General features: G+C 41.9%; 1 protein-coding gene across 3 annotated transcripts in view; it reads left to right on the top strand.

Annotated features, from left to right (window-relative positions):
* Positions 1-13,536, top strand: part of phf11 (PHD finger protein 11) — a 76,682-nt gene extending 63,146 nt beyond the window's left edge. For all 3 annotated transcript variants that reach the window (XM_076262920.1, XM_076262919.1, XM_076262918.1), the window contains exons 9-13: positions 657-709; positions 3,754-3,820; positions 4,019-4,357; positions 7,163-7,234; positions 10,346-13,536. In XM_076262920.1, the coding sequence (XP_076119035.1) occupies positions 657-709; positions 3,754-3,820; positions 4,019-4,357; positions 7,163-7,234; positions 10,346-10,485 (671 nt within the window). In that variant the 3' untranslated portion in view covers positions 10,486-13,536. The remainder of the gene's footprint in view (positions 1-656; positions 710-3,753; positions 3,821-4,018; positions 4,358-7,162; positions 7,235-10,345) is intronic.
* Positions 13,537-13,783: the final 247 nt, after the last annotated feature.

Below are 13,783 nucleotides of genomic sequence, written 5' to 3'. Positions count from 1 at the left end.
CACACACAAAACACTTACGCCCTTTTAGACATGACTACTCCCAGGCAGACACACACGAACACATGGGACAGTCGGGGCCTACTGGTTAGCGCTTCGGACTTGTAACCGGAGCGTTGCCGGTTCGAACCCCGACCAGTAGGCACGGCTGAAGTGCCCTTGAGCAAGGCACCTAACCCCTCACTGCTCCCCGAGCACTGCTGTAGCAGGCAGATCACTGCGTCGGGATTAATGTGTGCTTCACCTCACTGTGTGTTCACTGTGTGCTGAGTGTGTTTCAATAATTCACATGCAATATGCCATTTTTTATAATTAGAATAATATGGTTCCAAATGATATAATGATTCTATAGTGCAACATGTTATTTCACTATGTTTTTACGTGAGTTAGGGCACCACACATCCAAATTAGCTCCTTTAATGACCCACAGGCCGTCAGGCTCGATAGGTTAACATGGCAAAACTCAAAAGCTTGCCAGGCCTCCCGTGCCTAGCTACGGGTTGCTAAGCCATGCTACTTTTTCAGGCGACTGCATCCTTAGCCACTATGCTACGCTACATGTTTCAGTTGCCATGATGAAGTAAATGATGACTTTTTCTCTCTCTCTCTCTCTCTCTCTCTCTCTCTTTCTCTCTCTCTCTCTTTCTCTTCTCTCTCAGACAGGTCTAGCTCCTGTCTAGGTCTTGATGGAGATGAAACAGATATCGAATCAGTGAGTTCAGTCACACACATACATACATATACTGATGTACACACACACACCACAGCCCCCCCTGAGTAGCCACAGTGCATATGGCTGTACATCTGCAGGTACATAATACACATCTACTAACACATCATACACATCTCACAACACATAATACACATCTAACAACACATAACACACATCTACTAACACATAATACACATCTACTAACACATAATACACATCTGCTAACACATAATACACATCTGCTATACACATCTACTAACACATAATATGCATCTACTAACAAATAATACACATTTAACAGCACAATACACATCTACTAACACATAATACACATCTAACAACACATAATACACATCTGCTATACACATCTACTAACACATAATATGCATCTAACAACACATAATACACATCTGCTATACACATCTACTAACACATAATACACATCTACTAACACATAACACATCTGCTAACACATAATACACATCTGCTATACACATCTACTAACACATAATATGCATCTACTAACAAATAATACATCTAACAACACATTATACACATCTAACAACACATAATACACATCTAACAACACATAATACACATCTACTAACACATAATACACATCTGCTAACACATAATACACATCTGCTATACACATCTACTAACACATAATATGCATCTAACAACACATTATACACATCTAACAACACATAATACACATCTAACAACACATAATACACATCTACTAACACATAATACACATTTAAAAACACATAATACACATCTGCTATACACATCCATCTAACAACACAATACACATCTACTAACACATAATACACATCTCACAACACATAATACACATCTAACAACACATAATACACATAATACACATCTACTAACACATAATAATAATAATAATAATAATACATTTTATTTGTTACATAGCGCCTTTCAAAGCACCCAAGGTCGCTTTACACACTAGACATTTACATTTACATTTAAGACAAAATGCCAGACGGAGCGGCGTAGTCGCCAGCGTTCCCGTGACATCAAGACAAACAAACAAATTTACAAAAGACGCACAAGACTAATCGCCAGCGTACCCGAGACACCTAACGGTAGACATACAAGACAGACAACAAACAAAAATTAACAAGTAATAAAATAAATAAATAAATAAATAAGAAATTAAAATAAAGAAAAGTCTGTGTTAACTTAACGTTAGTCCCCCTCAGTCCAATGGCAATGATATGGCGTAGCATAATACGTAATACGTAGTAATATAGCGTAATACACATCTAACAACACAATACACATCTACTAACACATAATACACATCTACTAACACATAATACACATTTAACAACACATCATACCAGGCTTGGAATTTCACCATTCTTAGGGCAAGGCCACTTGGCCTTCAGTTGGGCATATTTGGTGGGGGGCACAAAGGCCACATGTCAGGGCACCAAGGCCAAAGTTAACTATACAGTAGTAGGCTATAAAAATGATCAAAGTTGTATTTAGCCTATTCACTGCAGTAGACCTGCATCACTGTATGAAACATTACAAAAACATGAAACATGACATAGTACATATAACTGTAAATCATCTGATCATCTAATAAAAACAGATATCTAGGCTATATATAAAATTTATTTTTTATTTGGCCTGCTATGAAATCATGTATTGAACAATTTAAATGTAGCACAGCTCAGCTTTAAGAAACTCAAATAGCCTAGATGCATGCTTAGCATTTTGTGATCATTAAGGCTACTTTCACAAACTCTTAGTCAGCTGTCCTCTGATTTACCAATATCTAGGCGATATTTGTAACATTTATTTTGTATTTGGCCCGTTATGAAATCATGTGGAACAATTTAAACACATTGTAAAACTTAAAGCCCAAATTTGGAGACATCCATGCATGTCGAAATTTACTGCAAATTCAAAACTGGATTACTCTGGAACGGCTAACTGTACAGGGGACTGCTTTACACCTTTGTGTTCGGTAAGGTCTGCTGTTTATTCTGATATATGATATATGGTTTGTCATGTGTTAAAAGAAGGGTTCGTTAAGTATTCCATCGAGATGAATGGGTAGGGAGATCATGGACGCAAAACCTTCAGTAGAATGTATGATTAAATTGAATTATATTATTTACTTTTCTCACGAACCGTTCAACACAGCAATTATTGGCTAACGTCGTTTAAAAGCTGAGAAAAAGCTCTTTCATGTGATACTTGTGATGTCTGTGTGATGAATAGGCTACTTCGCGAGTAGTTCAACTGAGAAGAATGGGTGAATTTGGACGCACTTTCTTGCGCTGTCACTTTCTCCACTGCGTAAAAGACTACATTAATTTGCGCTGTGAATGCTAAGATTATTTTGACAGGCCACAGGCTAAATAAAAATCGTTATCAGTAGGACACAAAGCAGAATATTGAAAGAAGGGGGCACCAACATGGGCACCAAGGCCACCGTGGCCTGTAAACCTATGATTTTCAAAGGGGCTTCACGGCCAACGCAAGCACATTTAAAACAGAATCAGGTGCAGAGTGAGTGAGCAGGTACAGAGTGAATGGTAGCTCTGCTCTGTATCCATGGTAGCTCTGCTCTGTATCCATGGTAGCTCTGCTCTGTATCCATGGTAGCTCTGCTCTGTATCCATGGTAGAGCTCTGCTCTGTATCCATGTTAGCTCTGCTCTGTATCCATGGTAGCTCTGCTCTGTATCCATGGTAGCTCTGCTCTGTATCCATGGTAGCTCTGCTCTGTATCCATGGTAGAGCTCTGCTCTGTATCCATGTTAGCTCTGCTCTGTATCCATGTTAGCTCTGCTCTGTATCCATGGTAGCTTTGCTCTGTATCCATGGTAGCTCTGCTCTGTATCCATGGAAGCTCTGTATCTGTATCCATGGTAGCTCTGCTCTGTATCCATGGTAGCTCTGTATCTGTATCCATGGTAGCTCTGCTCTGTATCCATGGTAGCTCTGCTCTGTATCCATGGTAGCGCTGGTCTGATTACTGTTTGGTATTTTCCTCAGGATGAGGCATCAGAGAGTTTGCTTCCTGGCGCGTCATCTTTGAATGGAAGAGAACCCTCCTCCCCAGGTACCACCTAACAACCCCCCCCCCCCCCCCCACACGCACACACACACCTCCCCAGGTACCATCTAACAACCCCCCCCCCACACACACACACACACACACCTCCCCAGGTACCACCTAACACCCCCCCCCCACACACACACACACACACCACCCCAGGTACCAACTAACAACCCCTGACCTGAAATCGTCTCCCTACAGCTTTGCCACCAGAAGTCCCAGTGTCCACTCTGGCCCCATGTCCAGGATATGCCCCAAGCCCAGCAGATGCCCCTAGTCCAGCAGATGCCTCCAGCCCAGCAGATGGCCCCAGCCTGGTAGATGCCATCAGCCCAGCAAATACCCCCGGCCCAGCAGATGCCTCCAGCCCAGCAAATACCCCCGGCCCAGCAGATGCCCCCCTGGAGCATGTAGGGCGGGCAGAGGCGTTCTGGCGCTACTGCAGGGAGGCTGGCTGCTCGGAGGCCATCTTTAGCTGCATCTCCGCTGACCTGAACAACCTGGCCCAACGCATCCAGGAGCAGAGGGCCAGCGCAGAGGGTACACACACACACATACACACACTATACACACTATGCACACACACGATACACTATATAGTAGTTTTGGTGTATAGGTTGAGTAGTGTTGGTGTAGTGTTGGTGTTTAGGTTGAGTAGTGTTGGTGTTTAGGTTGAGTAGTGTTGGTGTAGTGTGGGTTTTTAGGTTGAGTAGTGTTGGTGTTTAGGTTGAGTAGTGTTTAGGTTGAGTAGTGTTTAGGTTGCGTAGTGTTGGTGTATACGTTATGTAGTAGGGGTGTGAATCTCTCATGTAAAAGACGATACGATTCACATCTAGATACATGGGCACGATTCGATACAAGAAAAGATACATGTTCATAAAAAACGATTCAGTACGATTCAATGCGATGCAATTCGATACAGTTGAAGAATGGAAAGCATTCTGAACGATTTTTTATCATTTGCTTAAGGTGCACATTAATTTTATATTATCAATTATCATGGTCATGTCAATTAGGCAAAAACAAATGTGTGAATATGATTATCTAAACTGAGGTTTGTATCATATACTGTATTGAAATGAAAAAAGAATAGTCTACATTTCAGTCAAACACAGCAACCAAATACAACATAAAAAAAAGACTTTATAGATTTTATAGAGTTATATCTGATTGTTTTCAAGGAGCTGTAGCTAGCTGTTGTTGAGGTGAGACAATACCGAAATAAAATAAAACAGGGGTGGTTCAGGATTTTGGACATAGGAGCTCATTTCCAAGTAAGCAAGTGTGATATTTATCAGTGGAGACCGTTTTCAACACGTTTCATCCAGTCCTTCTAATTTCAGAGTTCGCAGGTGCTAGGCTAGCGCAAGTCAACGGTATGTGCTAGCCTGCCACTAAAAACAGTCTTACCCACTCCAAAGTACACCCGAGGCAAATAAATTATAACGCCAGACTATCGATGTAAATGTCTGTTTTGATAGTGTTATTTCTAACGTTATTCTATCCTTGCATTTCAACGATCGCATTACATTTTGAGGGACTAGTTTCTTAGCAGCGGCGGAATTATACTTGCTCCGGTTAGTAGTACTGCGCCGAAAAGTAAACAGTAAAGCGCACTCCAATGGGGATGCCTAGTAGTAGCCTTGGTAATATCAGGCCGCCGCTGAGATGCAAAATGACTACTACCAACTTCAGGGACCAAAGTATAACTATTGCAACGCGATGCGAGGGTAGGTGTATTTCTCACACTATTCTACCAACACAGACATTTACATCGATTGTCTGGAATTTGCCTCGGGTGTACTTTGGAGTGGGTAAGACTGTCTTTAGTGGCAGGCTAGCACATACCGTTGACTTGCGCTAGCCTAGCACCTGCGAACTCTGCAATTAGAAGGACTGGATGAAACGTGTTGAAAACGCTCTCCACTGATAAATATCACACTTGCTTACTTGGAAATGAGGTCTTATGTCCAAAATCCTGAACCACCCCTTTAAGACAATCGTGGCCTTTTCTCATAGCCTACAAGAACAAAATAGGCCTACATATCAATGAACTGGGCCTATTTTGTTCCAAGTCTGAGTGAATATGAACAAACTAATAATAATTTGTGCATCGTTTTAGCAGCAAGGGCCAAATGATTCTTTAACCTTAAAGAAATCCCTTCATCAAACGTAAGGCTACTCTACAGACTATCGTTGCTGTTTAGGAATGCTATAGTAAGTGTTTAATTTCATGCTGGATTTTGAAAAGCTCCGCGCTAGAATCTTTGGTAAAAACTGTCAAACAAACGACCGAGTGCGAGGTGTCACGTGCTTAAGTTGCAGTAGATGTATGGGTAATGAAGTCCTTTGAAAACTTTGGGCAATGAATGTAGCCCAAAACGAACTGCATTACCCACAAATCCGTGCCACTTGTAGTTTCAAAACTGGAAGTGGGATGAACGCGCTGCTTGCAACGTAAATGAGAGTCTGAGCGAGCAGAAAAGGTTGTGAACCGATTCGTAACAAGTAAATCGATATAACGGCCAGTTCATTTCAGTTTTATTCCGATACGGGGCTTCACGTATCGATGTAGCCGTATCTTACACGTTAAAAACGGATACCGATACATATTGGTTAATCTTTACACCACTATTATGTAGTTATGTGTTATAGTTTTGGTAATGGTGCTGATTTAAACTGTGAGTAGTGTTGGTGTTTTGGTAGTGGTGTTGATTTAAACTGTGAGTAGTGTTGGTGTTTTGGTAGTGGTGCTGATTTAAACTGTGAGTAGTGTTGGTGTTTAGGTAGCAGCTAGTGGTGCTGATTTAAACTGTGAGTAGTGTTGGTGTTTTGGTTGAGTAGTGTTCAGGTTGAGTAGTGTTGGTGTTTAGGTTATGTAGTGTTGGTGTTTAGGTTGAGTAGTGTCTGTGTTTAGGTTGAGTAGTGTCGGTGTATAGTAGTGTTGGTGTTTTGGTAGTGGTGTTGATTTACATTTATTTATATTTACATTCACTGTTGTCCAAAGTCACTTACATATGTCAACTATATTACAAGGGACTACATTGTCCCCGGAGCAACTTGGGGCAAAGTGCCTTGCTCAAGGGCACAACGGTGGAAGCCAGGGATTGAATTCACAACCTTCAGGCTACTGCATGCTAGCCCAGTTCCTTAACCACTACACTACCACCACCCCGGATTTAAACTGGGAACAGTGTAGGTGTTTTGTGCAGCGTTGGTGTGTAGTTTGAGTAATGTTGATGTATAGTTTTGGTAGTGGTGTTGATTTAAACTGTGAGTAGTGTTGGTGTTTGGCTTAGGGGTGTTGATTTAAAGTGGTTTTACTAAATTGTGTGTGTTTTTCAGACTTTGTGGTCGGCCTGAGAGTGCTCCAGGCTTTTGGGCACTCAGAAGAGATCATAGCTCAGCTGGAGGAGGGTAAGAAATCCTTACAAGCATCTCATAACAAGCATCTCATAATGGGCACCTCATAACGACCATCTCATAACGACCATCTCATAACGACCATCTCATAACAAGCATCTCATAACAAGCATCTCATAACGACCATCTCATAACGACCATCTCATAACGAGCATCTCATAACGACCATCTCATAACAAGCATCTCATAACGAGACCCTCATAACGACCATCTCATAACAACCATCTCATAACGACCACCTCATAACTACCACCTCATAACAAGCATCTCATATCCCACACCTCATTAGAAGCATCAGTTACACTCAGACAAGCACAGTTACATTTAGACACACAGCTTTTGCGCCCACTTCAGGCGTATTTGTTTCGCAACGTGCGTGTAAAATCATTGCGAGGTATGTACAAACAGGCCGCAATGATGTAAAAGCGCAAACTGCCTGTCGCGGGAGCTGAAAGTGGCAGATTGCGTTTGTCATGTCATGCATATGCATTCATGGGAGGATCCAGGGGAAAGTGGGAGTTTAGCGTAAAAAGATGGGAGGGGAAGAGTAAAGAGCGTCTAATTATGTATTCCGCGGTATGTACAATATATGTGTACAATATGTACAAAGACTGCTCCTGAAAGTGCACGTCTATTCTGCGCCTAAATACTTCCGCCTTGTAAAAGCAGGTGTTAATCCAAATTGCAGTTCAATGTGTCAATAAGAGAACCTTTCAAAGACAACAGAATCGCTATTTAGAGCACCAGTTTTGTGGTGAAAGTATTTGTACTACCAAAAGCAACCTTAACTTTCGTTGGCCTTTCGAATGTCTTACTTTCACTTTCACAACTTAAACTTTCCTACTTGCTAGATTTGACCAATCTTCCATAGCCTACGTGCACAAGTAGTTTGAGTAGAACTACTGATCTTCATTATCTCCCTGCTTGTTTACATCTTATCATGTATGGTATTATTTCATGATGGCTAAACGTTTGATTCTTTTTAATGTTGTCATCAGTTAACTTCATTCAACTGCGCTTGTATGTAGGCGCTGCCATTCAGTTGTGGACGTTCGTAAATTGCGTTTATGGGGGGAGAAAGGCAGAGAAAGGCGCAGTTTACTAAGGATTGACCGATTGATAAATACGACGGAAACTTGGGACTGACAGCGTTCGCAATCTGCGGTGTGGCCATGACGCTGATAACGCTACGTTCGCAAATGTACGTACATCTGGCCCAGTTTGTGTCTAAATGTAACTGTGTGTCTAAATGTAACTATGTTTGTGTCTAAATGTAACTGTGTTTGTCTGAGTGTAACAGGGGTGTGATTCTTCCATTTTTAAACGGAATTCCGTTTTTTTTTCGACTTGAAAATGAGACCCACACAATTTGTATAGATCCGATAATTTTTTTTAGGGGGCGGGGGTCTGTCGGTCAGAAGTAGACTATATTTCTGTATAACACAGGCCATTGTTATAACAGGCCGCTGACAATGATGACGGGTTTTGTGCTTCACATCTTTCCGAATATCACGCCGCAAGTATTCCGTTTACTAGTGGATTTCATTGAAAGTGAAAGTAGACGGGACGGGTTGATCAGCTGCGTTCTGAATAATGCTTGATTCGAGTTCAGTGTGTGTGGCGAACTAGTTTCTCAGCAGAAGCCATGAAACGGTAAAGGTCAACAAATTGATTTAAAAAGACATCATGTATGAAGTTTTTTTTCTCGTTTTGGCTTTGCATCGGGTTCGCTGTCAGGATTTTCCGATAATGAATCTCGTAATGCTGATATTGAATTTTAATTTCTGCGCGTGTAAGCTGCGCTTGAAGTTAGCTGTGACAGACTAGCCTAACCTTACAGGTTTTCATAGTTTTAACCACAAAGCCTGTCTACCTTAGGCCTACTACATTGTTTAGTTAACACCTTGTCATTTCGCGTTTGTCCAGCCGTTCACCTCCGTGAACCTTGCGCCCCTTGTCTAAAACATATTTCAGGATGCCATCTCACCATGAGAAAACTAGTGTTGTAGCCGGTTAGCCTACACAATCCTGGCGCAGTAGCTTAAAACAGAGCCTAACATTTATTTTAGGAGGAGAGGTGTAGGACCTACAGTGTTACTTTGGGAGGAGAGGGAGCGATGTAATTTGATTCTCTTTGGAACTGAAATATTAACCTTCAAGTTGCAACCTCTTCAATCAGCATCAATATCAGTAGGCCTATCACATGATTCACTATTTTGTACGTAGGCCCAGAGGACTTTTAGGGGGTAGGCTATATATTATCATCAAGTAGGCCTATAGCAAATCATTTACTCAATGTTGGTTTAAGTTATAAACAAAACATGTTATAAATGGAAAAAATCCATGGTTCTGCGTCACTGTTGGCAAAATGATCATGATGGCCTATATATTTCAGCCATATTTGGTTTAGTCTTGTGTAGGCCTAGGCTACTTTGCTCTATGATAAATTAGTTTTCTTTAGGCCTTCTAGGCTGTATTGTAATATGCTGTAATGTTTGAAATATATGTATATCAATGTATCAATACGTCCCGTAAAAGTCATCAGATGTCATAATTTAAAGGGTTATTTTTCAAAATTTTCTTCCGGGGGGGCATGCCCCCAGACCCCCCTATTATTTTTTCTTTAAGGCCCTATATTAGTGCCACCCTTGCATAGGATTTGGGGGGGGGGGGGGGGTATATATATACAGTATATATATATACAAATATATATTGCTTCGTATATTTTCCTTTTTTTTTACCTTTGCCAATCACATCCCTGGTGTAACTGTGTGTGTCTGAGTGTAACTGTGTTTGTCTGAGTGTAAATGTGTTTGTCTGAGTGTAACTGTGTTTGTCTGAGTATAAATGTGTTTGTCTGAGTGTAATTGTAATTGTGTTTGTCTGAGTGTAACTGTGTTTGTCTGAGTGTAATTGTAATTGTGTTTGTCTGAGTGTAACTGTGTTTGTCTGAGTGTAAATGTGTTTGTCTGAGTGTAAATGTGTTTGTCTGAGTATAACTGTGTTTGTCTGAGTATAACTGTGTTTGTCTGAGTGTAAATGTGTTTGTCTGAGTATAACTGTGTTTATCTGAGGGTAATTGTTTAAATCTGTGTTTGTATTTAGACTTTAAGGTGAATCTGAGGGACCTGCAGCAGAGGAGAGAAGCACTGAAAGCAGCTAGACGCTCTCTGACCACAGACCAGCAGAGACCAGCAGTTACCACAGACCAGCAGAGACCACAGACCAGCAGAGACCAGAAGTGACCACAGACCAGCAGAGACCAGCAATGACCACAGACCAGCAGAGACCAGCAGTTACCACAGACCAGCAGAGACCACAGACCAGCAGAGACCAGAAGTGACCACAGACCAGCAGAGACCAGCAATGACCACAGACCAGCAGAGACCAGCAATGACCACAGACCAGCAGAGACCACAGACCAGCAGAGACCACAGACTAGCAGTTACCACAGACCAGCAGAGACCAGAAGTGAACACAGACCAGCAGAGACCAGCAATGACCACAGACCAGCAGAGACCAGCAATGACCACAGACCAGCTGTCTCCCACTCATCTAGAGGACTGGTCTAAGACTAGAGGACTGGTCTAGTCTCCCACTCATCTAGAGGACTGGTCTAGTCTCCCACTCACTCATCTAGAGGACTGGTCTAGTCTCTGGTCTAGTCTCCCACTCATCTAGAGGACTGGTCTAAGACTAGAGGACTGGTCTAGTCTCCCACTCATCTAGAGGACTGGTCTAGTCTCCCACTCACTCATCTAGAGGACTGGTCTAGTCTCCCACTCATCTAGAGGACTGGTCTAGTCTCCCACTCACTCATCTAGAGGACTGGTCTAGTCTCTGGTCTAGTCTCCCACTCATCTAGAGGACTAGTCTAAGACTAGAGGACTGGTCTAGTCTCCCACTCATCTAGAGGACTGGTCTAGTCTCCCACTCACTCATCTAGAGGACTGGTCTAGTCTCTGGTCTAGTCTCCCACTCATCTAGAGGACTGGTCTAAGACTAGAGGACTGGTCTAGTCTCCCACTCATCTAGAGGACTGGTCTAGTCTCCCACTCACTCATCTAGAGGACTGTTCTAGTCTCTGGTCTAGTCTCCCACTCATCTAGAGGACTGGTCTAAGACTGTCTCCCAAACTGTCTCCTTTAAGATTGTCTCCTAAACTGTGTCCTCTAAGACTGTTTCCCCAACTGTGTCTTCTAAAGCGGGGAATACTCCTCCCAACTTAAGCCCGATTTTTAAAGAGTGGAACATCCTTGACAATCTTGCAAAATCAAAGTGAGTCATCTGTAGCCGTGTTGTTCGGTTGCCGCTGATATCCTTATGTGTGTTTGCGTTCCATTCTATGGTCACCATGGTTGCAATCAGGGTTAACATATTTTTTACCGGCCAAAATTCAACAATGATTTTGAAAGTGGCTTATCAGAACGCTGCAGAAGTTCACCAGTTCCGCTGCAAGTTCCATTCAAATGAACGCGCTTTCCCAATGTTCGGATCGAACGAATTACGTTGCTCTATCTTGATTAGTAGGGCTCTAACGATACACCAACCTCAAATTTCGGTTTGTATCACGATTTTTGACCCACGGTTCGATACAAACCTCGATGTTTTATTTTTTTCTGGGTGGGGGGGCTAGACATTTTATTAAATAACATTTCAATAGCCTAGCTTGGAACTCCAGAGGATTAGAATATAATATATAGTATAATATATCTGTATTATTTTATATCCTTAGCCTGGGTGTCCCCATGCTGCCTTGCGCGCGATTTGATTCACGCTGTAAGGCAGCCTGGAAACCATGGAGCAAATTTTCGCCTGAGATAGGGAACGATCACAGAACAAGGGGGAAAGCAAAACGATGATGTGCTATGCACAAACGCATTCGATAGACATCCGTGGCACCCAATAAACGGATCTGGGCATTGTTTTCAAATACGAGAAAATTAACGTTTGGTAAGTGGTGGCGCTAGCCGCTAGCTATTTTTTGGGTGCCACGGATGTCTATCAAATGCGTTTGTCCATAGCTCATCATCGTTTTGCTTTCCCCCTTGTTCTGTGATAGTTCCCTATCTCAGGCGAAAATTTGCTCCATGGTTTCCAGGCTGCCTTACAGCTGAATCAAATCGCACGCAAGGCAGCATGGGTACACCCAGGCTATTATATCCTGATATAAAAAGAGAGAATACTGCATTTCTGATATTTATGACTGCACACTTTATGCAGATTAGCCCATAGCCTAGGCCTACTATTTCTATTACAACTCTACCTTTTTAATTCAGCTGTCTGGTTGAAGCCTGGAAATATTGTAAACAAAGTAGCATAGTTGGCTAACTTATCATAGTCTACTGGCTGGACTGTTCAGTTTCCCCATGTGTGTTTAAGTTTCAAGGTAATACTGTTCTCCTTGTGGCTGGCCCTTTTGGGAAACATTGGTATTGAGATGATCAGTCAACTTGAATGCAAGAGTTTTAAACAAATATGTGCAGCATGCTAATGATGCTAAGCGGATTTAATAGTAATTTAGCTAGTCGTCTTCTATGCCTCCTTGCTTTCACGATTGTGAATGTTTTGTTCATTGAGCAGGAGAGGGAGAGAGAGGGGGGCAAGGAGAGAGAGGGGGGCAAGGAGAGGGGGTTTACTTCTATACTGTTTGGTAAAGTTGCACACATAGTCTACAATGAAAGCAACGAGAGGTACGAAATTATAATGTGCATAAATGTGCACCTGCTGTTCCTACTCTACAAAAGCATCATCCAACCCACCCTGCTGTACTGCTCACACAATGCCAACCGCCACCAGCAAAAACAAACTCACTAAAATCACACATATTGCCTCCAAGATAATCAGTCTCCCCACACCCAGTTTATCAGACATGAATGACTCACACGTCTAGCACATACAATAGCAGGTGACACACACCATCCCCTAAACCAATTCTTCACCTCAGTTGCTGCAGAACAAGCTGTAATACTGTCACCACCACCTCAGTTGCTTGTAGTTTCTCACACGGGATGTGTCTGTGTTGGGGTCTTAATGTAATGTGCCTGTGTGCTGAATGGGGTAATGCTGGATGGATGAGATATATGTCACATAGGTGGATGGGATATATATGTTTTATATGTTTTTATACGCTGGGAGGATGAGATATATGTCACAGGGGCAGTGGCAGACATTACTTGAGTATATTTACTCAATTACTGTACTTAAGCAATTTTTTCATGTATCTGTACTTTACTTGAGTGCTTGAACTTTGTTAAACGTTTTACTTTTACTCCAATACATTTCTCGGCCAAATATCTTACTTTTTACTCCACTACATTTTGTGACAGCTGAAGTGCAGCTGAAGTTCCTTTTGAAAAAAAAAAAGACTGTCCAAATACATGTATACTTACTTATGTGTATTTTCTATGAAGCGAGCTAGGCTTTAAATAATGATGTTGCCTAACCTATGTTATAGTTTTATCCACCATTTACTGGACCTAACCTATGTTATAGTTTTATCCACCATTTACTGGACCTAACCTTTGTTATAGTCATATCCAC

The sequence above is a fragment of the Alosa pseudoharengus genome, unplaced genomic scaffold (genome assembly GCF_046254945.1).
Source record: "Alosa pseudoharengus isolate Yale_2024_CS ecotype anadromous, Long Island Sound unplaced genomic scaffold, YU_APseudo_1.1 YU_APseudo_1.1_scf_3, whole genome shotgun sequence".
Taxonomy (NCBI): Eukaryota; Metazoa; Chordata; class Actinopteri; order Clupeiformes; family Clupeidae; genus Alosa; species Alosa pseudoharengus.
The sequence above is the reverse complement of the archived record's forward strand: the minus strand, read 5'-3'. Positions and strand labels throughout refer to the sequence as shown.